General features: G+C 43.9%; 1 protein-coding gene across 1 annotated transcript; it reads left to right on the top strand.

The window, feature by feature from the left end:
* Positions 1-7,729: 7,729 nt before the first annotated feature.
* On the top strand, positions 7,730-23,605 carry LOC144136548 (phospholipase A2 hemilipin-like). Its single transcript, XM_077668942.1, has 7 exons — positions 7,730-7,842; positions 8,469-8,631; positions 15,065-15,175; positions 16,856-17,028; positions 18,190-18,349; positions 19,245-19,394; positions 23,280-23,605. The coding sequence occupies exons 2-7, from the start codon at positions 8,471-8,473 to the stop codon at positions 23,419-23,421; spliced, it is 897 nt and encodes a 298-aa protein (XP_077525068.1). The 5' UTR covers positions 7,730-7,842; positions 8,469-8,470; the 3' UTR covers positions 23,422-23,605.
* The last annotated feature ends 3,119 nt before the right edge of the window (positions 23,606-26,724 follow it).

Here is a 26,724-nt window from a genome sequence, read left to right as displayed (position 1 = left end):
CGTACTGCACGGCCGACGCTACAGCTGCCCCACCGCTCACAATTTTTTACGAGGTGCGAGTAACCTGCATGCAAAATGGTTTTGCAAATGTGAGTTCAGCTTGCAACTGTTATTTCATTTCACCTGTGTTATTAAAGAAGTAGAATGAAAGTGGAAGAACCATATCCAAACGAGAGCTCATCCTATGATTGCCGCATGCTATTTGCAATGCCAGTAGTTACCGCCTGGATATGGCCAACCCCCTTTGTGGGTATGTGCCATTTTGTGAGGCAAATAACAACAACAAACGAGAGCTGAGAATCAATTTTCGACCTCTGTGTAGAATAGGCAGCTTTTCTTTGATTTTGCGTGGTTCGCACCGGCGCTTCATTCTCACTTTCCTTTTGCACAACTTCGGTTCTTCTCATGGCCCCGGTTGAAGTGTCCACTCCCGCATGACATAACCTGCAGCTTTCCATTCCTTATCACCTTCTCCTGCTTAAAAGTTTCAAGGTCACCACTTCATTCTTGAGGAAGGTGGTGGCCTTTCGTTATTCATTCTACCTTTGTTGCTTGGTTCCGCACATTGAGACTTCGGGTTACGGCTCACTTTCCGCCTACTCTATTGATCTGTATAAGTATAATTGTTCCTTGTACGGCTACGTCTTCTGTCTTCCGCTTTCCTTGCCATCTGTCAGCTCACGCCATCACAACAAAGTTGTTCTCAATAATTTTGCGCATTCCACACTGCAATTAAGTATAGCACCAAAGGAGAGCAGTTCTTGCAGACTCAACAAATGCGGCTATAAAGCGCAGATGCCGGGCTACAGGTCGCGGTTTCAGGCACGTGCCTTCTATATCCATATATCTACCACTTTGGCGAAAAACATGCGCTACGCTGCTACGCAGTGCCAGCACAGCAGCCGCCGCCGCACCGGAAGTTCTTCACCTGAGTGCCGTTTGCACAGCAAGCGAGCAATGTTAGTTTGTTTCTGAAATGCGCTTCATTTTTTTATGAATTGGCGCAGTGCACAGCTTCCAAAAAAACACGCAAAAAATACGGGACTGAACTTGTCTGCATTGTGGAAACCACAGGTGGCGTCGGGAAAGCGGGAATGGATCCTGAAGTCGTGTTTAGTAGTTGCACCAACTCGTGACCTGCGCGTGTAATTTTTTTTCTTCTGTCTGGAAATGGTCATCACTGCGGAGACCATTAAGAACGCGCTTTGTCTGAAGAAGGTTGACAATTCAGCTCATTATGTGCTAATATGAGTGGTTGACTCCGCAATGCTGTTAGCATTTAATTTGATCCTAGCTTGGTTTGAACTTCCGAAGGTTGCTGAACTCTTCTGTACACTACTGCACTGTATTGAACAGCACTGCATTGTACTGTACTGTCCTGTTCTATCAAAAGCCCCTTTCCAGTATCTAGCTACAAACTAGTGAGATAACTGCGCCCAATCGGCGTTTACACTAAATGCGTATAACCGTGCGAAAATACAGTTCTTTTGAAGTCACTCAGAGAAAGGGAGTCCTATAGAGACAATGCAGAGTGTTTCGCCACAGGCCGAGGTGGAGCGCGTTAAAACTGGGTCTTGAGATTCAAAATTCCGTGCTTTGCACTTCAAAGCGTGAGCTTTACATACACATTGGTGGCATCGAGCTGCACTTTGCATGTTTGGTGAAATTTGTGTGCAATCCATAATATGCTTTACGGAGATGAAAGTAACATCTGCTCCGTCACGAAAGATCAGGCCTAATAGACTGGAGTGCGCAGAACTGCTGCTAAAGAAACAGATTGTGTAAAAAATGCAAGACACGTTACATCCTCCTCAGTGCTGAAGAGGAAACTGTCAATAATTTCTTTTAACGTCTAGGATTTAATATCACATTTCGAAAACTCGACGGCAATATCTTTTGCTGCGGTTCTAATGTTTTGTTGCTTGCTTTTAAGGCCGAGCGCCAAAAAATTAAGAAATTTCTGAAGACAGAAGAACATTAGAGCTCAAATACGCCCTCACGTAATATTTTGGTTGCACTGTTACGTGTGCTGATATTTGCTTAAGTGCTTTTCCGCCTTATGAAAGGCACGTGAATCTCTTTTGCCTTTTCCCGGTCGCAACCGCAACACATGCTGCCACTGACTCCCGCTTTATTAGGCGCTCCTGAAGATGAAGAAAATAGAAGTAATAGTATAATAATAATAATAATAATAATAATAATAATAATAATAATAATAATAATAATAATAATAATAATAATAATAATAATAATAATAATAATAATAATAATAATAATAATAATAATAATAATAATAATAATAATAATAATAATAATAATAATAATAATAATAACAATATTAATAATAATAATGAGAAATAAAGATAAGAGAAACAAAGAAAGATATTTAACGTTTTTGTTCTGAACAGTCAATGCGCCGCTCTTTGAATGCCACTACTCTCGGAAGATTTCAGCATGGATGCTAAGAGAGTAGCACTTGTTTTACGATTCTACCGGAGAATTAGTACGCTGTCGCAAGGTGTAGTTTTTCACTTTCCATGGAGCAAAATGATAAAAACGCATCTTGTATGTTCTATAAATGGAACAGTTGCCTTAGTGACCTTTACAAACAATTAACCATGAGACAAATGCAGAATTCATTGGAAAGCAATGGCTCTCTAGGCCCTGTTACCTACTACCAAGAGAAGGTCTGCGCATGGCACTAGGGATAAATTAGGTGCATGCATGCAAACTGTTTAGTGACGTTCGTTTGTCGGCAGTGCTGCCGGATATTTGGTGGCGTAATCTCAGCGCTCAATATTTATCTCAATGGATCGGTGGCTGTGCCATGACACATAATTTACAGCTGGCTCCCTGGTACGGCCAGGAAGCATTTTTCAGGGCGTTTGAAATTTTGATGTATGGGCGTATGGTTGTTTTGAGGAAAGAGAAAACAGGCTATACTGCCGTATTGTACGACCAGTACTAGAGCTGCCCCACCGCTGACGATTCTTTAGATGTTTAGAGTAAGCTCCACGTAAAATGACTTTTGAAAAGTGACTTCGACATGTTAAGTTGTACTTAATTTTACTTCAAGTGCTGTGGAAAGAGATGAAAAGGCGGGAGGTGTATAAACGACTGCTGAAAAGTATTTTTTAACCTTCAGGACTAGCATTGACCCCTTGACTGTGTGTGGACCAAGGCGGACTTTCGTTCTGTCTTGCCTATTTCACCATTTCATTCCCTTCCTTTTATGACCCGGTAGAAATTTCTATTCCAAAGTGAAAAAACCTGCATCTTTTCATACTTAATCGCCTCCTCGTGATGTGAAGTTTCGTGGCCTCCGTTTCATCCTTGAGGGAGGTAGAGGCGGTGGCCTTTGCTTACTCATACAGCCTTGGCTGCTCTGTTCTGCTCATTGAAACTTCGGGGCTCATTCAAGTGACTTTCGATCTACTCTGTTGATCTGCGTAATCTTTCCTAGTACGGCTACGTCTTCGATTTCCTGCTCTTCTTTTCGTCTTTGTGAGCCTGGCGCCATCACATTAGTTAGAGTTATTTAAAAAAAATATGTATTCCTCAACGCAACTCATTAAAGCATCGCGCGAGTGCAGTTTTTGCAGGCTCAACAAATGCGGCCATTGAAAGCGCTGATGCAGTGCTGCAGGTTTAGGGTTCAGGCACGTGTCTTCTATATTCGGATATCTACGCCTTAGCTGGCAAGCATGTACCACCGCGCTACGCAGTGGTCTCGCTCTGAACAGCAGCGGATGCTTTTCACCTGAGCGGCCTTGGCGCGGCAGGTTTGAGAGAAAAACATGTTATTTCGTTCTGAAATTTGCGTTATAATTTTGCCTGGGTTAGTGCGCAGCTTTGAACAAAATATGCACAATTTCCGGGACGATAATTTGTCTGCATTGTGTAAACCACAGGTGCCATCGGAAACGGGAGGACGGAATCCTGAAGACGCGCCGCCGGGTGGCTCAGTGGTTACTGCGTTCGGCTGCTGACCCGAAAGACACCGGTTCGATCCCAGCCTCGATGGTCGAATTTAAATGGCGGCCAAATTCGAGACCCTCGTGTACTGTGCGACGTCCGTGCACGTTAAAGAACCGCAGGTGGTTGAAATTTCCGGAGCCCTTCACTACGGCGTCCCTCATAGCCCGAGCCGCTTTGGGACGTTAAATCCCCATAAACCACAAACCTGAAGACGTGTTTTATAACTAAAGCAACTGGTTATTTGCGAGTGCAATGGTTTTCGTAAGTCTGGAAATGATCACTGCCGTGATGACCGGTAATGGCTATGTGCGAAGAAGCTTGACAGTTCAGCACATGATTTGCTGATGCAAATGGTTTCGTTCAAAATGCTGTTGGCTTTTCGTGAGATCTTCCGCGGTGTTTAGACTGTTGAAGGACGCTGTGGCGTATTGTACTGTACTGCGCTGTACTGAGCTGTACTCTGCTGCACTACATTGCGCTGTACAGTACTGTATATTACTGTAGTGTCCTTTAATGTACTGTATTATCGAAAGGCGTTTTCTAGGATCTAGCTAAAGAGTACAATAAAATTGTTTCTGATGTGCATGCACTGACTGGAATTTACAAACGACCAAAAAAAACAACCCCAATCAGCGTCTACACTTAAAACTCATTTCGTGCGAAAATAAAGTTGTTTTAAAGTCACTCACAGAGAGCGAGTCCTATAGAGACAATGCAGAGTTGTTCGCCACATGGCAAAGTGGAACGCGTTAAAATCGTATCCTGAAAGAAATTCCCAATTCCCTGCTCTGCACTTCAAAGCATAACCTTGGTATACTCGTTAGTGGCACCGAACTGTTTTTTACATGTTGGGTGAAATTCGTCGGCAGTTAATAGTATGTTTTTGAAGATGAAAAGAACTATTGCTTCGTCACGAAAGTAATGCTTAATAGACTGAAGGGCGCAGAACTGCTGTTAAAGAAACAGATTGCGTAAAAAACGCAAGATACATCACACCGTCCTAAGTGCTGGGGACTAAACTGTCAGGGACTGTTAAGCCCTTCAATTTCATGGTGCAATATACTGGGCAAATGTTTCAGTGCCTGGTTTGAGGAGAATATATTGCTTTGGACCGCAGGCACTGGCATCAATAAGAGGCCTTTATTTGCATGGTACATGACGCATTTTTAGAGTTAGCCACATGCTTGTGTTAGTTGTGTTAGTGAGGAGTTTTGGCATACCGATGATAGATATTTATTCTCGATTTTAAAAACCTAATGTTATCGTCATCATCGCCTTGGTCAGCCTAACTACGACTTACTGCATGGCAAAGGGCTGTCCGATATACACTGAACTCGCCGGGTCCGTCCACATGACTTTCAGCCGCCCCCTGCAAAGGTTGGCTTCTCACAAATTCCCCTCCAGAGCGCTACGTAACCATTAATTATCTTGCCTTCACATTAGATGCCTTGTCCACGCCCATGAATTCTTCTTTATTACGACTAGCATGTCAGCCGCCGCGGTGGCTGAGTGGTTATGGTGCACCGCTGCTGGCCCGAAAGACGCGAGTTCGATCACGACCGCCGGGGTCGAATTTCGATGGAGGCGAAATTATAGAGGCCCGTGCACTGTGCGATGTCAGTGCACGTTAACGAACCCCAGGTGGTCGAAATTTCTGGAGCCCTTCACTACGGCGTCCCTCATAGCCTGAGCCGCTTTGGCACATCAAACCCCTATAAACTATAAGCCAAACTAGCATATTATTAACTTTTGCTTGTTTCCCGACTCACTCTGACCTCTTCCTGTCTCAACATTTTAGCTTTAATTTCCCTTTCAATAGCGTGATGTGTTGCCCTAAATTTAACTTCAATTGTTTCTTAGCCTCCATGTTTTTGCGCTTAGTTCAGTACCAGTGAGATACAGATGTTCAATATTTTTCTGCCAAATGCGGGCCACGCCGATCTAATTCTTGTTATTTCACTCTTGTTGCCCGAATCTGCGGTCAGTACATGCCGTAAGTAGATACAACCTTTACTACTTCTATCAACTTGCTGCCTATCGTAAACTGCTGTTGCCTTCCTGGGCCGTCTACCATAAGTTTAGTTTTCGGTCTAATGATATTTAGACTCACCGTTCTCCTTTGTCTCACCAGGTTATTAATCATGCTTTGCAGTTCATGCTTTGAGTTAATTAACAAGGCACTGTTATCCGCGAATCGCCGATTACTAAGGAGTCCACCATTATTTTTAACCCCAAATATATTCAGTCCAGGTTTCTGATTACGACGGGTAAATAAGGAGTCGTATCACTGAAAATGTCATAGCCATGTGCCTAAGAGCCTTCTTAATTGATATTTGAATACGTTTTTATGAAGGACTATGGGAGCGTGCAGCAGATAAAGATATCTTGAAGTAGAACACGTTCTGGGGCAAGTTGCTGCATAGCTTGAGTAGATTAAGAGCACAAAAGACAGCACAAAGACAAAGAATAACTCGAGACAGGCGCTTGCAGTATTTTTACCTACACCTCGGTTTTGCAATGCCTGCATGACTGATGAGGTTCTGACTGAGTAAAATGCTTTCTCGTAATCTATGATGGCTATATATCAGAGTTGGTTGTACCCTGTGAATTTCTATATCCCTTGATTGATAGTGTGAATATGGTCTGTTGTCCAGTAGTCAGTTGTTGAAACCAGTTGGCATATCATCTTTACGTTGATATAGCAGCGCTTCGTCGTACGTGCGTGTCTCTTCTTTTTATGCAGCTTGTGGTCTGCAAAATTTAAGGTATATTGACCAGCACCCTATACGAAAATCTTCCGGGTCATATGGTTGATTCAAGTTCATGGTTGTCCTTTTTCTGGCGGCTCCTGAATAAATTTCTTCTCTAGACATTTCACATTTTCTTGGGGCTCCGTAAACTATATGATCAGTAGTAAGTTTGATTTACAGGCACAGCTATATTTGAAACTTAGTCTGATGAATGCTGTGTCTCCGTTGCTGTCGGCGTATTGTGTCATGATCGAAAACTTCCTTGTTTTCTATATGTGCTGGTGTTCTGTTCATCTGCTGGCGTCTTCGGAATGTAACCTGTATTTTGACGATGTAGAATGGACGATTTCATTGGGCACGATAGAAAGGAAGAACGACCGTTATAATTCTCACCTCATTGCTTCGGAGATGGTCTTGTACCTGTACGATTCTTTTTTTTTTCATTAGAAGTGGACAAGAAATGGTAAGCCGTTGCACCGTCAAAGCCTATCCCTGATATATTATGCTAGGAGATAATGCAAACACTTTATGCCGCCAGGCAGCAAAACCGCTGAGAATAGGAGAAAAGGCCCAACATTTGCTGCTTTTTTATGCTTCTTGCATTCCTTGTATGGTCAGTACAGTTTCTAAGGCGATGATTGCGAGAGTGCAGGTGAACGAACAGATGAGTGACACTGCGCTAAGCACAGCAGTGCGACTGTGTGCGGCTAGGCGTGCATGCAGGCACGTTTGCGTGCATATCTCTACCCTCCGCTAGGAATAAACAGTACAGTTTCGCGGAAAACCTGCACGTGACATCTGCGGGTTGTATGAGCCCAACGCCGTGCCAAAGGTAGGCAGCACGCACAAAGGTTCGGCTCTACCATTCATCATGCGTTCGTTGGTACCATCTGTATTATCCAATGCATACCCCATAACTGCGGAATCCTCCGACAAACATGCTAGTTATAAAAAAACAGACAACTGGACAAGCGTTGCCAGCTGTTGGTGAAACCGGCAGGGGGTCGATCTGCCCCCTATAAAATCTGGTGATTCGGTGGTAAACAGCCACATTCGGAGACAGCCATAGGCTTTTACTTGTTCCCAGGAAAAAGTGACCTTTAAGCAAGCACCGGTGAGTTCGAACTTTCTTTTGGGGCTGTGAACTGTTCCTGAATTAGTTGAATGGTTTGGACTTAGTGCTGCCGTCCTCAATTGTTTTTTTTTTCACTGCTAAAGTAAGTTTCTCAAGAAACGAACATGTAGCGCTTTGTAGCTATTTGAACAAAGTGCCTTCTGAACCTATTTTATTTACACATACGGCTGTTATATGGCCGCTCGAAATTAGGGCCACAGAGTAGCCTTCTACAAAAAAGAAGGAAGGGGCTTTATGCTGCAGACATCAGTATGATATTTTTTTTGAGCCTGAAATTTTAGATGAAAAGATTTCATTATGAAAACATGGGGTGTCCGTGTACCACAAAATTGGCCATTTGGTACAATATATCAGGCTCATCCAAGTCAGCGACTGAGCTTTTAGTGATGTGTCCTGTATTCATGGACAGTATTTCCTCCGAATGACGTAACAGTTTGCCTCATTCGAAGATGCTATTATGCTAGATGCTAGATATGTGCAGCTATTGTCTGTGAAAGTTTTATTAGTATATTTCTCTACAGTTAGTCACGGCATTCTGTATTGTACGCCGCAAGTGATTTAGGCCTGTGTAGGAAATCATAAATAAATTCGAATTTTTTTTACAGCCATGGACCATGCCCCCAGAACGCTCTTGTTTTTCTTCGTTGCTTGTTACTGCTCAAGCAATGAGTATTTTGTGGCGGGAGGAGTCGCCAGCGGTTCTGAGCAGCCTTTGGAGAACCAATTGTCAACTATGGTCAACGATTCTATCTCCGCTTCTTTGAGCAGGTATGTAAAAGACAACCAAATGAAAGGACAACACAGTCGCTGTGTATTGTTATGTGTACCAACCAACAGTCCTCCACCCGTAACATTTTATTCCAGAGAAAACACCCTGCTTATCTCCAGGACTTAAAAGAACAGCTACGCCAACAACGTAGATCTCCGCTGCCAACCCTGGCGATTATAATGTTCACTCCGCCCAACTTGCCATACTTGTCTATGCATCGCCTGGGTGTTCTTCTGCGTTGCTCAAGTTGTTAATAACATCACAAACGGACATTGTGTTCTAGAATTGTTAACTGAATTGTCCAAATCAGTTTTGTAAACTACACAAACGTCTTTTTGCTCATCTAGATGGCCAATCCATAACTTTTCTTAAGTTACACTGTAGACCTGGCACATAATCCTTCAGGAATGCCGATCCATCTGAGGCGGGTGCCAGGAAACACTGGTAGACAAGCTGCAGTCGCTCGACACCCATGGTACACACGATAAAGTTCAACGTTAGCGATTTTTTGTTTGTTATCTTGGAAACTCAAATCAGCGTACGTGTTTTGAGCTGTTTTACGGCAACGATAGAAAACTGTACAGGGCAGGACAAGTGATTTGCATGTTGGTTGGTTTTCATGTCCCGTAGCCCCCCGTTGCATTGGTGCTAGTATGCTACGAAGAAAACCCAAATTGCCTGAAAAACGACATTTCAGAAAGCCTCCCCTAAATTTTCACCCGCTTGTGAGGCAAAATAGTGACCGCTAGAGCTTGCCTTTTAATCGCCGTGCTTCGTGTCCTTATATTCAAGCAACGCACTCAGATGTAGCGGAATGCATAAAGAAAAAGAATGGTATCACTTCTCTGCAATGACAGGCCTCCAACCGCACTGAAATCTTCTAATGACGGTAGCCTCTTAAATTACATGTGCCGACCGCACTTTTCACTTCACCTCCCTTCGCTGCATTTCACATCACGTGACGCGTCCTGAAAGTGGATTTCTGCCTCAGAGAGAAATGGATGCCGTTTTAAAGCAGATCTGTCCTGTTTGAGTGCACAGAGGGCTTTCATGCAAACAGCAGCAGCTTTTTTTTTAGACCTGAGGCATTGGAGACACGGTTAGCGGAAATCAGCGAAATATGCTTGTTCGTTTGCCGAAGAAGCTTGTTCACGATACCTGATTGTTCAACGCCATCTCCGCTGCTGAACTCCCTGTACATTCAAAACTGCAATTTAGATGACTGCTGTCACGCACATTCGCAGCCACTGGCATTTTTTATACAATGTTAGCACTATTGCCGCGGTCCTGCTGCTTACGATCGAAAAGCAAGCCTTAGCTCACTAGGAAGGTAAATATATCTTCATTTTGACAGAAGGCTTTATTATTAAGAACAATTATTGGTACGGCTGCATTTAGAATAAAACGTAGTGCATAATCCAACACTTTTGTTCGATTTGCCCGCTTGCGTGAAGTTTTTGTTAAAGCTATTGCAGGGAAAAAAAAGCGCTATTTTGTAGAGATTTAATAAAGTGTTAAATTCGGTATATGTTCAAAGGCACAGTATATTTAGAACCGGCGCTCAAAAAATGACAAAATGGCACATTATAAGAGAGATCTAAAGCTTCTCATCTAGTTGAGAAAGGACATGCATATTTATTACTATTGTAGCGAGTGCAAATTTCGTTAAGGAGGTCTCGTACTGAGTCACCAGACCTACGTGGGTAGCGGGTACACGATTACGGTTAGCTTTGAATAACGAAAACTGAACAAGTACATAGCGCAGCTAAAACAATTTTTGTACAATTCACGCAATTTACATGTGTCAAAATGGTGGCAAATTTGTCTCTGTTTTGTAAAATAGTTGAGAGGGTGTTGAGCCACTAATATACCTTATTTTTTCATTTTTTGTGTTCTTTAGACAGCTGATTCTAAGTACCTATCCACTGGAGCCTAAAACCGTTCCGCTCATACTAAAATTAATATTTCATTAAACGCTAAAGAAGAAGCACATTTTTTGGTGCAGTAGTGTTGACAAAAACTCAGCCGAAACAGGCGTTTAACAAAAGGTATCGCTTTATGCACAGCCGTTTTTGCTCACTGCACTCGTACCAAAAATTATTGCTATTAACAAAGCGCACCGTTTAAATGTGAATACATTTATCTTGCTAATGAGCCACGCAAACTTTGTGAAAAAATGGCCAGTTTCGGCGAAAGCGCGGAGTCCTTGCGTTGAGCTCTTTTGCGGCCCAAGACTCTGTTTTCACCTTTACTGCGCTGGCGGTGGTAATCGACTTCGCCTTTTGCTCACACCTAAAGCTAAATCATACTATAACGCAAAAAAATTAGAAACAAAATAGAACAAACTTCCCAACGGACACACAAAGGGCAGACGACACATTAGCGCTGAGTCTGAGCATGGCTGACGCTAAGTACGGAGTATATGAGTTTGGCTTTGACTACAGCGCCAGTGTCTCATGTTCTCTTTCTCGTCCTGTGTAAAGTTAGCGCTGTTTTACTTCTTGATGAAGAACCAACCAGCTCGAGACGTCTTATTCAAGTTCATGTTTAGTACATCGGGCATCCTTTACTTCTCCATCCCTAATCCGCATGGCGTCAAAAAGAATATACAGCGCCGATGTCTCATCCGTCTTCCCTTTCTGTGTCCTTTGTGAATATTTCGCTGTATTGATAGTGATGGCGTAAAAGTAAGGCATCCGCCTTGGGTGAAAGAGGACCGGGGTTCGAATCTCGGTGCCATGAAATTATCCGCCTGGTTTAAAAAAAATTCCCCGTGTCGATGGAATTGCCTAAATGAGGTGCGGCCTAATTTTGGTGACCAGAACCGACAGCGCACGCCTTCTCCAGAGCAGGATTGGGCCACCCTAGTGCAGTACTTTGCCACAACCTTCCATGAACAAGCAAATTAACCCTCGGCCCTCAGTCCCCAGCGACTGCGAAGCAACTGACCAAGGCGGCGGTCAGACCTGTGACGCAGCGGAGGGCGCTAAGGATTTCTGGCTCCGGACAGGCCACCCTTGGAAACTGAACCTGACAATGTTTAACGCTAGAACCTCATCTAGTGAAACTAGCCTAGTAGTGGTGCTCGAGGAACTAGCGGATATTAAATGTGATGCCACAGGGCTTAGTGAAGTTAGGAGGACAAGTGAGGCGTATACTGTACTAAAGGACGAACATATACTGTGTTATCGCGGATAAGTGAAAGACGAGAACTAGGTGTGGGATTACTCAATAATCAGGATATAGCTGGCAACACAGAAAAGCTCTGTAGTATTAACGGTAGGGTGGCAGCTATCGTAATTAGGCTTGATCACAAGTACAAGCTGAAGCTGGTGCAGGACTACGCGCCAACATCCAGTCATGACCAGATCGTTGAAAGTTTCTATGAGGACGTAGAATTGGCAATGAATAAAGCAAAATCACAGTACACTGTAGTGATAGGCGACTTCAATGTGAAGGTATGCAAGAAGCAGGCCGTAGACAAGTGGTAGGGGACTATGGCATAGGTTCGAGGAATAACAGAGGGGAGTTATTAGTAAAGTTCACTGACAAAAATAATTTACGGATCATGAATACCTTATTCCGGAGACGAGAGAGCAGGATGTGGGCATGAAAGAGCCCCAGTGGTGCAACTAAAAATGAAATCGACTTCATACTATGCGCTCACCCTGACATTGTGCATGAAGTGGACGTCCTCGAAAAGGTGCGTTGAAGCGACCACAGAATGGTAAGGTCTCGATTTAGCTTAGACTTGAAGAGCGAACGGAAGAAGCTAGTGAAGAGAAGTTCATTAACGAGCCAGCGGTAAGAGGGAAAATAGAGGAGTTCAGGATGTCACTACAGAACAGATGTTCGGCTTTAACTGAGGAAGAAAATCTTAATGTTCAAACAATATGAGCGATAATATCACTGCTATCATCACGTTGTGCGCAGTAGAAGCATGCGGTAGGGTAGCTGTACAGGATACCGGTAAGCTATCTCAGGAGACGAGAGACCTTTTAAGAAACGACAAAGCATGAAAGCGTCTGACCCTACAGACAGAATAGAACTGTCAGAGCTATTAAAGTTAATAAATAAGCGCAACGTGTCCGACACAAGGAAGTTCAATATGGAAAGAATCGAGCATGCTCTAAAGAACGGGTGTAGCCTAAAAGCGGTGAAGAGGAAACTAGGCACAGGTAAAAACCAGATGTATGCGTTAAGAGACAAGGAGGGCAATGTCATTAGAAATATGGATATGATAGTTAAAGTAGCCGAAGAGTTCTACACAAATACATACAGTAGCAAATGTAATCAGAATGTTAATGAGAGAGACAGCAGCGCGCAGCAATGCGTAATCCCACGAGTAACGAAAGAGGAGGTAAAGGAAGCCTTAGGAGCAAAGCAAAGTGGAAAAGCAGCTGGTGAGGATCAGGTAGCTGCAGCTCTGTCGTAGGACGGAGGGGAGATCGGGCTAGAAAAACAAGGTACCCTGTATACGCAATGCCTTATGACCTCGACCATATACCAGAAGCTTGGAAGAATGCAAACATAATCTTAATTTATAAGAGGGGAGACGCCGAGGACCTGAAAAATTACAGACCGATCAGCTTACTGTCCGTTGCCTACAAAGTATTTACTAAGCTAATCGCTAATAGAGTCAGAGCAACATAAGACTTCAATCAACCAAATGATCAGGCAGGCTTTCGTAACGGTTATTCTACAATGGATCATATTCACACTATCAATCACGGATAGAGAAATGCGCAGAATATAACCAACCCCTATATATAGCCTTCGTTGATTACGAGAATGCATTCGACTCAGAGGAAACCTCAGCAGTCATACAGGGATTGAGGAATTAGGGTGTAGAAGAGGTTTATGTCCAAATAGTGGAATATATGTATATAGCAACTGCACAGTTACCAAAGCCCTCAATAATAGGCCACCGCGTTGGCTGAGTGGTTATGGCGCTCGGCTGCCGGCCCGAAAGACGCGGGTTCGATCCCGGCCACGCCGGTCGAATTTCGATGGAGGCGAAATTCTAGAGGCTCGTGTACTGTGCGATGTCAGTGGACGTTAAAGAACCCCAGGTGGTCGAAATCTCCGGAGCCCTTCACTACGGCGTCTCTCATAGCCTGAGTTGCTTTGTGACGTCAAACCCCTATAAACCAAACCAAAGCCCTCCATACAGTTAGCAATAAAATTTTATTAAAGAAAGGTGTCGGGCAGGGAGACACGATCTCGACAATGCTATTCAGCGTCTGTTTACAGGAGGTATTCAGAGGCCGGGATTGGGAACAGTTGGGGATAATAGGTAATGGAAAATTTCTGAGTAATCTGCGATTCGCTGATGAAAATTGCCTTGTTAAGTCACTGAGGAGATGAACTTCAAAGGATGATCAATGAGTTAGACAGAGCAGAACGGTGGGTCTAAGGATTAATACGCATAGAACCGAAGCATTGTTCAAAAGTCTCGGAAAGTAACAGCAGTTTACAATTGGTAGGGAGGTGCTGGAAGTGATAACGGAATATGTCTACTTACAGCACGTAGTGACCACAGATCCGAATCACGAGAACGAAATGACTAGAAACATAAGAAGTGAGTGGAGCGCACTCGGCGGGTTCTCTCAGATTATCAATGGCAGTTCGCCAGTTTCTCTCAGGAGAAAAGTATATAATAGCTATATTCTTACCAGTTCCCACCTATGTGGCAGGAGCGTGCAGGATAGCGAAATCTTTTCGACTTAATTTGAGGACTATGAAGCGAGCTATGGAAATGAAAATGATAGGTGTAATTTTTATAGACCGGAAGCGCGCAGAGTGGGTGCGGGAACGAAAGCGGGTTAATGGCATCCTAGTCGATATCAAGAGATGAAATGAGCACGGGCAGGGATGTAACGGCTGCCCTTTGAGGGTAACGGAGCGGATTCCAAGAGAAGACAAGTGTAGCAGGGGGCGGCAGAAAAGTTAGGAGGGCGGATGAGATTAAGAAGTTTGCGGGGACAAGACCGCCGCAGTTGGCACAGGATAGGGTTAAACGCAGAGATGGGAGAGGCCTTTACCCTGCAGTGGGCAGGGTCAGACTGATGATGATGATGCTTTGTGAAGAACAACCAACTAATTGAGAAGCGTTATTCCAGCGAAAAAAAATCCCAAATTTATCAAGTGAACTTACTTCTACAAATATATGCGCAAATAGCAGGGCAAAATAAATTTGCGTGGAACTTGATTAAGGCGTTTGAAAATTTAGAGACCTGCTCGCTCTGAAAAGAGTAAGACCCGTGGTTTAAAAATACTTTTGTATTAGCTATGCGACAAGTGTGCAAAACTTAAATTCCTTTTTTTTAGCATACATGCCATCGCTCAGCATTGCTGTTGCATTAGCTCTGCATAGTTAAGTGCAAACATTGTTTTCTTACCGACTAAATAATATGCTCTTGTTCATTGCAGTGTGCAGTCCCGAATTGTTACCGACATCAATTCCGGAGGCCACCGTCTCGCAGAGATTTCTGAAGATAAAAACACTAACAAAGTTGTCAGCTGCAATCTGCTAGGAGAGGAGTGAGTGGAGCCTTTATTTTCGCACTTCGTCGCGCTTTTGTTAGAAAATAACAAATCAGTTGATATTTGTTTAATTTCTACAGCATGGTGCCTTCATTATCTTTCAGAAGAAACGCATGTCCAGCCGAACAACAGACTAGCTTGTGAACAACTAAAAGCCTGTCGACTTATTTCATTGACTGTGCAGACTGCGCGTGCGCGATAGGACCATTGCTTTAAAAGAGGGAAACTGGAGCCAGTACCCAGAAAGAGGAAAGAACAAAAGGAAATCCTCCGGTCAGACAAAATGACAGTAGCTGATAGCCAATTCTTAAGCACGACGCTCAAACGTAAACCATAAAGTCAGTCATACTGTACCGCAAGCTACTTTAAGAGAGCCTCAGAATACAGGCTCTAAAATGAGTAATAATATAGTGAGACGGGGCAAAAAACAAAAATAATGAATAAATGCTTACACGGCATTGAAAACTTGGCTTAGAGCTTAAGTACGAAAAAAAAATTATATGTGCCGCACATCTCTTGGCATGGTGTAGCACACATGCCACGTGTGTTAAAGGTACACTGTTGATATACGTGCGACGATTCGCTCAGCAATCAAAATGTGCCGTAAAACAGACACTTGTCGTTAACGCGCTGAACATGTCTCCCAGCTTGAATTACGATCTTCTGCTTCCACGAGGGTAAGACAAGAATAAACATGCCGTCAGAGTGCAAGAATGAGAAAGTTTAGAGTTTTGTCCAATCTATCATTAAGACACAATTAAAGGCGCTTCCGCCTTGATTGAAACTACGACAGTGTAAGAGAACATCAACAAAGGTTAAAAGCAGGCATATACTTCAAAATTACTTGAGATTTCATCACTGATATTCTGAATGAATGTGCTGACCAGATTACAACGTGGACATGTGCCTCACGGAGAGAAACGCCATACGGTCCACTTCGAAACATTGAAAGCACAGGCGAAAACCAGTCGTATAGGAAGGAGGCTTCCCACCTTCTTCTAAAATTCTTTCAATTCTCTGACTTGAACTGCAGATGGTGACAGCAGCAATTCACTGTTGTGGGCGAGTGTGTGCGTTGGGACTTAGATATGCCAGGCAAAGAAGCTACAAGCATAAAAAGCGTTGTTGATTTGTTTGACATGATGCGATATAAAATAAAGGCACAGCTCAGTTGCATGTTAATTTGTAAAGAGTAATTATATCGCAAAAATCACATAAGTGCTGCTATGTAGCAAGAAAGACATCTGTGGTATAGAAGAAGAGAAGTCAGTCATCAAAGCCTGGCTATTTTGCTCTCCAACTGTCCGGTGGAAGAGAGAAAACATATTCATTTTTTTCATATTGTCACTTCCGTGGTGTGTACCTACTGAGGTATATTTTAAGTACAAAGAAGTAGTTTTTAATAAAATAAATAATTGAAAGATTACGTCCCTGCAACTCTTAGGTAAATACTGCGAGCTCATATGAGATATCAGACTGATACGCCAAGGGAGTTTGCTATTACTAAAGGATAAGTTACAAAAAAAAGCACCACCAGTATCTTACTGGCGGCGCTATTATAAGCAATTGCTGAACTTGGCTGAAATTTACAAACGCTATATGTGATCATGTTAAACGTAAGATAACATTTTAGGGTGCCATGTATCTTTTGTTAAACGAGATATCTTTTTCCAACAGGACCCTCATTAAAATGATCTTAAAGAACATTCCGGCGGCGCAAGTCACAAATGCATCAACAGAAGAAATGAACCAGTTGGTCAACACGTGCATGAACGTACAAGCAATGACAAGCGGATCTTCTTTCTTCGACACTTTAGGCGACGCATTACACAGCCTCGTTATATTCCCAGGTGAATAAGGCTGCCTTAAAAGACTGTGGCAGCAGCTGGCATTTGCAGATTCAAGAGGCTGTGATTGCTTTAAGTTACATGCGCTCAGAGCTTGCATTAGATAGCATATACCAGTGGCCGATAACAGAATTCTAGATTTATTAAGTACACGCTTTTCGAAAGTGTATACAATGTAAATGTACAACAAAGATATTTTGCCTAAAATGCCTAGAGGATACGCCATTCGATTTTCTTCATTTCAACGGTGGTTTACGAAGCAAGAAGTCGCAAAAGCTCCGTTTACTGCTACAGCGCTAAAAAGCATGATAGTATATATCCTGAGGTTCTGTATGTGTCTTGATGTATCCTGAGGTTCCGAAAAACATCGTAAATAACGATCCAGAACGCATTGCTGAGGAGTGCTGATAGTAGCCCTACCAGTATCTCTAAAGGCTTCAAGATGCTTTAACTGAAGCTTAGTTCTTGTACCACATTTCTTCATTTTTGTTTCCAGAGACAAATTACTACGGAATATTGGAAGGCTAACGTTGTTAAAAACTAATAGGGAGGCGGCCTATGATAAGGCTAGCATTTTTAAGAAGTTCGGGCAAACATCTGCATGAAGCGCATTACCAACCGCATGTGTATTTGAGCACTAAGACAATAATGCAAACAGCACAGTCCTACACGAAAGCTGGTTTCTTCAGCTTGTTTATTTAATGCTAGGATTCGAAACTTAAGTCGCAAAACGCATCATATGTAGAAGAAATAGCAGCGCCATTGATGTTGTTGTTGCTCCTTTTGTGAGATTCATCTTACTACAGTCCACTTTTTGGCGCTTTTCTGGATGCATGATCTCTACTCAGAGTTTTAATTTTCGGATGCATGCAGGTTTTCAAACATTTGGGCTTACGGCTTACTGTACCGCGAAATGGGCGAGGAGTGTTTCCTAAAGACGTCATGTCTGGCATACAAAATGAGTAAAATAATGCATCAAAATTAATGCTGAAAGTAGTAACTCACCTTAATACATGTTCTTTCTCTCTGCAAGAATACGCTTTCATGTAAATGACACCTTTTGCAATTTCGGACATATCCTGGCGTGCCGCTCTCAACGCAGTAGTCGGCAGACCTTCTTCTCGTAGTCTGATATCCTTAAGAATTAAGACTTTGGACGTGCAGGGACAAAATGGTGTGGACCTGGCAACGTGGCCGAGAATGACAATGATTTGGGACCGGCTGTTGCCACGGACAGATGCTGCCGCGACCACGACATGTCTAATGACAGCATTGCACCCTTCCAGACCGAGCACAATATCACAAACTACAGACCATACACAATGTGAGCTCACCGTGCACCTCCTGGTAAAGAAATTAGGAATTAACGTTTGAGCATATGCCGTAATGCACTATCAACCACGCTGAGCGCTAACAAGATGCCCTGGAAATTGGCAATTGTTGTCTTCATATTTTTATAAACAAAAATCTTTTATACCAGTAATAACAGGTATCAGGTTCGAAACGTCTTCAGACTAGATCTCAAGCGTTTAATTTGGGCGATGAAAATTATTTGTAGTATTGAATGTCTCTCTTGAATTAAGGTCACCAGGTTCGTGAAGAAAGACATCATGTTTGTACATTTCGCTATTTATAAATTGTAACTAATGTCTATGTGTGTGTGTGTGTGTGTGTGTGTGTGTGTGTGTGTGTGTGTGTGTGTGTGTGTGTGTGTGTGTGTGTGTGTGTGTGTGCGTGTGCGTGCGTGCGCGCGCGTGCGTGCGTGCGTGCGTGTGTGTGTGTGTGTGTGTGTGTGTGTGTGTGTGTGTGTGTGTGTGTGTGTGTGTGTGTGTGTGTGTGTAATTACATGAGTGGGTAAAAATAATTCTAGCTAATATTGATGTTCTTTCAGTTGGTGTATTTTGCGTTTGCTTTAGCTGTATCTGCTCTCTAAAGTCGTTTGCTATGAATCCATGCAACAGCGGGCATGTAAGATAACAAATAATCTAATAAGAAATTTTCTGCGAAATCTATTGTTCAGCGCTTCAGTATATCTTGCACATGTCACTTGTTTTTCGACATAATGCTTCATTTGTTCTGCTAAGGCTAAATGAGAATAGAAGATAAAGCAATTTAAGCTATTATATTGTGTGAGAGGAAAAAACTCACACTGTAGAAAAAAATAATAAAAAGATACAAATTTTAGGTTAATAAAATTAAGGTTCTGCTTGCTCTTTCAGGACGAACTGCGCTGATGACAGAAAGCTCTACAACTGCCTACTCAATGACAGCAGCGCCACATCCGTGGGCGTTGGCACAATATACTTCGATGTTCTGAAAACACAGTGCTTCGAATACGATTACCCGCAAAAATGCACGAAGTATAACTTGTAAGACTGCTATTTCTTTACTTTGTAAAGGTGGAGCTTTCTGTGACATCCCTATGTGACAATCTGCCGGACAATCATCAACATGTATTAATGCAGAGGTGCTTCATGCAGGAAATTATGCAGTACATTATCTTGATCTCATAAGAGGAATAATTTGACGTGGTAGAAAGAATGACATAACTACTTTAACTTTACACTTATACCCTACCAAATAACCCATTACTATGTTTTACTGAAGACACATGCAGTTCTTACGTTCGCAGCACTGCTTTGCTACTTTGAAAGGGTCCAACGGTCATGTTAGACAGGTTTTTGCAGTCGGCCGTAAACAGGCCGATAGGTTAACTTTTGATCCTGGATCCTGTTTTCAGCTGATGCAAGAGCAAGAATGGTTGCTACTTCATCACAGCGTCCACGCCAGAAACATTGATTGAACGCACTCGCAGTCCACTTTAGTAAAGTGCATTTTCAGGTCTCGCCGAAAGAATTGTTTGGTTCATAAGGCAAATAATATATGCTGATAGAAAGTCGACGGTGAGGATTCGACAAGCTCAAGCCCGAGATCACACAGCCATGCTCCGCGACGAGGAATGGCTCTGACATCAGTCCGAATTCGTTATGTTGCCCTAAGCCCGCACTTAAGCATCACCAAGCGAAATGTTTGCGGTAGCTTCTGAGACGGAAGGGCAGAAAAACTAGTTTATTTAACAAATTTGAAAAGATCACCGTGTGAAGAAAACAATGCCGAACTAAAAAAAAACATCGCGACATGCAGAATATTTCAAGCAAAAAATTATTGGGTAAACTAGGCTAGTCTATGTTAAAAGATTCGGAGTGAGCCATCGTTGGTGGAAAATTTCACGCGGAGGAGGCAGCTGCCTAGCGCTGACGCTACCTACATTCTCATCGCTGTTCAAGGCTTCCTAGAATAAGCCTTGCCCGAGATAGCAGCTGAAGGTCCACCTAATTCGGCGGAACAGCCGTTGTATATGTTTGTATGCGAAGCCTACACCTACCAGTGCCCCTAGCGGATGGCAGCGGACCGGGACTTCAGTGACGCGAAGACCCAGGGTGTGCTCCTCCGTATAATGGCTCTTGCCGTAAAAGAAACACAATAGGAAAACTGCAGCAAAATGAATGCAACAATGCAGCAACTTATGAAGCAACATGTTCGCACATACAAAGGCTTGCAGTCGTGACACCCACACACTTGTGCATATACAGCGCAGAAAGCACAGGGTACCTTTTTAAAAGTTAGTTTCACCTGCGTGTCTTCCATGTTGTCACAAAGCATACCAACCACGACGCCGTTGCCTGCCTTGTTCTGGCTGTACCAGCTAGGCGTGCGCCTGTGTTTATCGCGGATTGCTAAGGCCGACCGTATATAGCATCCGCATAACTACCATCACTGGCCCAAAATTTGTCCGTCCGGCATCCTACGACGTCATCACTTTCCAGAAGACCTCCGTCCACTGATAGCTCAGCTTTGCCATCCACCCATCTCCATCTTGAAAAAACTTCACCCCAGCACCAAACAACCGACAGGCACCCACCACCAAACCTACCACCTCTACTCACTAACCACCCAGCTTCACCGCCCAGAAGCCTCCACACACCACCAACCTACCTATCTCCATCATACGAAGCCCCCTCCACCCCATAACACCCGAACCATCCACCTACACCCTCCAAAAAGCCCCACGAACCACACATCCCCTCACTTTTAGCCTCCAGACGCCTCCAGACGCCTCCAGACGCCTCCAGACACGAAAAGCCTACGCAGCACTGGAACGCAAAAGCGATGGCGGATTACAATTCAAATCTGAAACATTAATACGATAATTGTAGCAGCGATATGAACAGCCAATCAGCCAAAACTGCGAACGAAAATTCGTCGCATCACCTCATACGACCACCATTGCGTTTTTGTCACTTTGGCTAAACCAGGATGCGCTACGTTATTTGCGCAGGCTGAGCCCACAGAACTTATTCACGCATACAAAGATGTTTCGATCTCATCGAAAAGCTCTACAGATGCCTCTGGCATCCCGACAGGCTGGTCAAGATAATGCTCCTAATTTCAGACATCACAACTATCGCTACTTCAAAAGTTGTTTCCCTCACGACATTGTTAATACGCCAGACAGCAATCACCTAGAAAAGCTGCTGAATTTTGCATTTACGGGACTTCCCTGTTTTGATGACAAGCAACCTCTTGCAAGAGAAGTAAAATCCAATCGGTTTTTTTACACAAAAGAAATTTATCAACGCAGAGTCAAAAATTAAAACGACAGCACTTCAAAACATCTGGTCCTGGCAGGATCCGCATTGCCGGCAGTAACCTGACACAGCTGTTCGATACGTTCACGAGGAAGCACAGCCTCTGCATTCCATTGTCAACAACCGGCGTTTCTAGGTTCTTTCGCGTGCATGCTCGCAGCAGAACACTGGCTCCTTGTAATATTCTGAGAAACCAGGCCCGCCGCCCATAGAGTCTCGACGATACCCTGTGAGCGCGATTATCGGCCGTCCTTTCATGCTGCTGTGCGACAATCTTGTGTGGCCTGTGTTCGAGGGCAATCTTTACACATAACACATGTTTTGTGATCTTCTTCAAATTGATGAGTCTGTTCTGTGCTACCACTTCAGATACAATGGAAGAGTTAGGAGCTTACTCTGAAACATTTCTCATTTCCAAAAACAATGCTGGTCCTTCGAGACAACACTGTGCCTATTAGCCTGTTGTCTTATTACCTGGGCCGAGATTATGGATGCTTTGCTTTCTTTGTCTTTCAATGACACAGAAATATCTCTAAAACATTACGGCATAATTCGAAAGGTGCAGAGGTGTCGGACCGCATATAAAGGACAATCAGGTCGTGTTACCAGCCTGTTTCGAGCTGGTTTAAACTCTACTGTTTCCCATGGGGCGGTGCTGCTCGTGCGTTCTCGCGGCAATCGCTGGAGAACTTGTTCCACAATGCTAGCACTAGCGAAGTTTCACCGGCGGTACACATCAAGACACAGCGCCGTTTTCGTGAGCGGAGAATTTGCGTAGGTAATGTTTGCAGTCATGTGGACGCTTTCGTGAGCGCGCGGCGATACCACACTGCTTGAGATGCAGCAAACGTGTCCATACAAGCAATTTTCCGTATGGAACGGACACCCAGAGGTTCTACCCTTCTACGACTTGTACGACTTGTTTCTGCTTCTCCAATTTGCCTTCAAGATTTTGACAGCACCTTCTAGAGTTAACTGAAGCTTGCTGGAGGGAGGGAGGGAGGGGGGGGGGGGTCTGAAAAGTGGCAGTTTGTCTCGTTTCTGAATTTTCTCTTCCTTTTTCTGAGAACTTCTGGCATATCGAGCGATGGCCCAGGAGAAGATGTTTGCAGAAACCGTACCCTAAGCCAGTGCTATATTTCTTTTTCGTGAATATCCTTACCAGGCAATGATGCCACAATAAAATGAAAAATACTGAGATAGGCGAAGGTCCCAGTTGGCGCGCATTGGGTTTTTTTTATGACGAAAGCTGTTTAGAAGATGTGCACTTTAATTTGCGCAGTCGTGGGGCCAATGCTTCCGAGGTCGTGTTTACCTATATGAACGGTGCCAGCGCCACTAACCTATCGGATATATATCACACCACGTGACGATTTGAATTATTCCTAATGTAGGAAATCAGTAGTTATTTGATGTTACTCTTAATTTCTTCGGTTGATAACCATTGTTAGCAGAGATATCCGACCGAGCATGAGCTGAGGCGAACCAAAAAGATTTTGTATGATTAACTTGATATACTTCTTTTACAATAGCGATTTTAGCAGTGTTGACAGAATATTTTCAAAAGGAGTAATTTTTGACCAAACTGTCCGAATTTCTTTCCAGGTTACTACTTCTTTTGCTGCAATCGGTGTGCGAACGCTACGAGCCTGATACGTCAAAGCCGAAGGAGTGGCATGTTGTGAACGATCCCAGCTTTATTGGCGGTTTACTGCAGAGAGAAGCAAATAAAACGGCTCCAGGTTAATCAATACCAGAAAAGAAGCGAGAAGGCCTGACGCTAGTCGTTCGAGATACTGAAAGCGACAAGTGATCATTTTCCAGAAAAAAGTGTGCAGGCCTACACTTAGTGCAGACTCGGCGAGAACGCTGCACTACCTAAGCTTAAAAACCATGAGCGTAGTATCAGAACATAATAAAAAAGTATATATATATATATGCGTGCATATTCACTTCTGTGTTATCTGTGCTTGTCACGAAAGCAAAATGCTATGCCCTTTTGTAGATGAGTGTTTAATACTAACACAGACGGTGGTATCGTCTCTGTAACGTAGGAAGATGAACGAAGATTTCGTTGGTACTCAATAAAACGAGATTTTGTGAGCCTTGACTTAGGACAGAAAAAAAGAAAAAAATCAATTTTTGCGAAGTCGAGGACGAGCTTCTAGCTCGTTCGTGAGACTTATCTCATTAGTGACGATTGTTCAAACTTTGACAGCCATGAAAATAATGTATTGGAAAAACTACATGACCATTCCGCGTGCGTACCCAACGAAGTGCCCTCTGGTGCAGGGAAAACTTAATCGAAGATGGTGGCGCTGCTTAGTGAAGCAGCGCCACCGTCTTTCGAGAGCAGAGAGGCTAGCAGTAAGATAGCATTTCAGGAACGATTGAGAAAAATGGAGGAAAAGCAGTGGGCTAGGAAAGTTTTCAGATACCTGTATATAAAGAATGTTGACACGAAATGGAGAAAGCGAACTAAGAGATTGCATATCGTGCTGAAGACGCTCCAATATTGTGATACTGAACAAAATCTACATGATGATGGCAGTACACGGTGCTGGCGGGAAAGAAATTCTCAAGACTCGGGTCGGATGCCTACTGGAGAGGCGGTTCAGAGCTCAAATAAAAACATCACAGCAGCAAAAGAAGTGTCGTCAACCTGCTCAAGAAAGCCCCGGAGAACTTTCGAATGTATGACCTGTCCGAGCAGATAAAATGCAACGAGTTCTCCAAGTTCTCAGAAAGAAAAGCTCATAAATTAGGTGGGGGAAGAGCAAGCACACCAGACCTAAACAGGGAGCCTTTAAATGATGGAAGACGTCATCGAGAGTTACGAAGCAGAGCGCCACAAAGTACTGATAATCTTGTTCAATGCTTGTGCATTATCTGTCACGCAATAAAGCCAAGAACAAGTTTTCTGACTACAACTGCGCCACAAAGTTGAGTATTAACAGGACTAATAAAATTTATAAGATTTGTAAGAAATACGAAATAAAAATGGGAAAAGACACTTAAACTGCCTTAAGGGCATGACCTGATAGCGGAATTCTCATATATGCAGAAGGTCATTCTCTATTATACATTCATAGATCCCTGAGAGTCTTGTTACCCCTCCTGGCGCAGTGGTGTAGTGGTTAAGGGATGCGCCACTGCCTTACGATGGCAGCTGCTCCCAGCGGTGGGCCTTGTGCGAACCCGGTTGCTCTTCTCGGTCGACCAATCATTAATTTAACTGCCACCTGGCATGGTGGGCAGTTTGCTCACTATTCGATGGGCAGGTTGTGGCCCCAAGGTTGGATGACCTAGATGGCCCACTTGCCTCCTAGGCTGCCCTCTGGGCCCCACGTCTGAGTCATTCTCCTGATTTTTTGTTCACAACGCCAACAATGACGACGTCAGATTTTCAGTGTAACGGGATCTTTAATGCCGTGGAGTTAAAACCAGCTGCTCCGACCCTTGTACAGGGTAATGCTGAGTCACTCAAAATGTAAGATCCACAACAATAACAGAGATTCATCCTTCAAGTGATGATTCCTTCAAATGAAATGCTAGGCTGAAGACAAGGTAAGATATTCAACAAAAGGTTTAGTTTGCCTGCATTTTTAATGCAGTCCCGTTTACCCGGAAATACGAAGTACAATATCAGAGTCCTGAGGAAAGTACGAAGGGAATAAAAATATTACGAAAAAGGTTGGCGAGCGCGAATCGGCGTTTTGCGTTCCTGTCAGGGGATTCGCTACGTCCCAGTACACGACACAACGAAAAAGCTTGCGTATTCCAGAGGTGAATTTTGCCGCAATTCCTGCCAAAACAAGCATTAAAGTGGTGGCTCTTTGTTCGTTTCTCAGTTTCGTGCAGTCATCATCCGCAGCGGGCATTGTAAAGAAGATGATGAATATGAAGTGCCAGTCACGCTTCCTTATCGTTAATCGCCCACGCGAACGAGTCCCCTTCGTGAGCTGTTCGCACCTGTCGGTGGTTTCTGCCCGATCTGCCTTAGCTGCTCCGTGTGCTTGTGGTCTGTTCGTCATCAGAAAATAGCCTCTGCAAATAGAATAACGTGTTTAGGGCCTTGCCTCTTCTTAGCTGGCCCCTCAATTGTAGCGGCCTCGGCTACGGCGCCGTCCGCAGCAAAGACCATGGCATCGCGCTGAGATGGTGCACCAGTAACCGCACGGGTTGTGCCCTATCAGCCATGAATGAAACGCGAACTACGAAACTGAGGCGGCAACAAAGAAATTCCAACATATTAGCTCCTGGAGAGGAAATATAAGCGAGCTTGATTAACACTTCTTGAGATGAGTCTTCGCGCCTTCGGAGTTAAAATCTAGCGATCTTCTCAGTGCGCCAAGACGCTATAAAAAAGCCGGCGACAATGTACGGGAAGGCCACAGTGCTGAAGGCGACATGTGCTGCAGCACATGCACTTGGCCTCTGATTTGGCCCCCCGACTGGCCCGCGATTTGCTTTATTAAGCCAAATGCGGCTGAGGTGCGCTAGAACGTTTTGTTTTGTTTAAGCGCGATCAGTTGGATTGATGTAGAGGAAATGCGATTGGATTCGCTCCAGCGTATACTTCCTCATACCCCTGCTTCTCTTCAGGATTTTCAGCTGCCTGTTCCAGATGCATTGTCTCCGCATTAGATTCCCAAATGCGTTGAATGGTGGAATAGCCGGATAGTCACTGACGCTCTCTTCATAGATGTTGTTCCCCTAACTGAGTCCGACGGGCTGCGTCTGGGTGATTGGCAGACGGTCCAGTCTCCGCCGTCACGCTCCTAACGGCTAAATTAGCATCGCGGTTACAGCATCAACGTTTCACACGCACACAAACTCTGGTTCGGCAAACATATTTTGTTCCCGGGTTCGAACCCGACCGCGGCTGCTGCGTTTTTATGCAGGAAAAACGCAAAGGCGCCCGTGTGCTATGCGATGTCAGTGCACGTTAAAGATCCCCAGGTGGTCGAAATTATTCCGGAGCCCTCCACTACGGCACCTCTTTCTTCCTTTCTTCTTTCACTCCCTCCTTTATGCCTTCCCTTACGGC

Source organism: Amblyomma americanum, chromosome 6, assembly GCF_052857255.1.
Source record: "Amblyomma americanum isolate KBUSLIRL-KWMA chromosome 6, ASM5285725v1, whole genome shotgun sequence".
In the NCBI taxonomy this organism is placed as follows: Eukaryota; Metazoa; Arthropoda; class Arachnida; order Ixodida; family Ixodidae; genus Amblyomma; species Amblyomma americanum.
This window is presented reverse-complemented; position numbering and strand designations above follow the sequence as displayed.